At 59.1% G+C, this 460-nt stretch overlaps 1 protein-coding gene across 1 annotated transcript in view; it reads right to left on the bottom strand.

The window, feature by feature from the left end:
* The window catches only part of LOC119591170, a gene marked incomplete at its 5' end in the record, with an annotated part of 5,335 nt that overhangs the window by 3,231 nt on the left and 1,644 nt on the right, over nt 1-460 (bottom strand). Inside the window, 1 exon segment of the mRNA XM_037939878.1 lies at nt 6-275. Coding sequence (XP_037795806.1) covers nt 6-275 — 270 coding nt within the window.

Genomic DNA, 460 nt, shown 5'->3' with positions numbered 1-460 from the left:
TCGACCGCCATTTTTTCCCCTCGTCCGCCCTCCCGTCTCGCCCCGGCGCTTCCCTCTCCCTCCTGCCTCCTCCGGGGCCTCCGTCGGTACAGACTCGCTGCCAGGAAGGCGTTGAGGCAGGCGAAGGCGGCGGCGACGAGGTACTGCGCCGAAGGGAACGTGTCCTCGGCGGCGTGGGTCAGCGCAGCGTAGGTGAACCGCCGCAGAGGGGAGGCTAGCAGTCGCAGCGCCGCCAGCAGGCCGAAGAGGCGGGCGCGCTCGGGGCTCCTGACGATCTGGGGGGGGGGGGGTGTCAGTGGAATGGCTCTCTCTCATGTTCTCGCCTTTTTGTTCGAGTTCCTCTGTGGGATTTTTCGAGTGATAAACACAGTCCTCTGTATATATCTCTCTATTTATCTATACTTATATCTAGGTTATAATCTGTATCTATCTATCCTAATATCTTGTGTCTGTGTGTGTT

This window comes from Penaeus monodon, chromosome 28, assembly GCF_015228065.2.
Source record: "Penaeus monodon isolate SGIC_2016 chromosome 28, NSTDA_Pmon_1, whole genome shotgun sequence".
In the NCBI taxonomy this organism is placed as follows: Eukaryota; Metazoa; Arthropoda; class Malacostraca; order Decapoda; family Penaeidae; genus Penaeus; species Penaeus monodon.
Note: the sequence above shows the minus strand (reverse complement) of the source record. Positions and strands in the feature narration are given on the sequence as shown.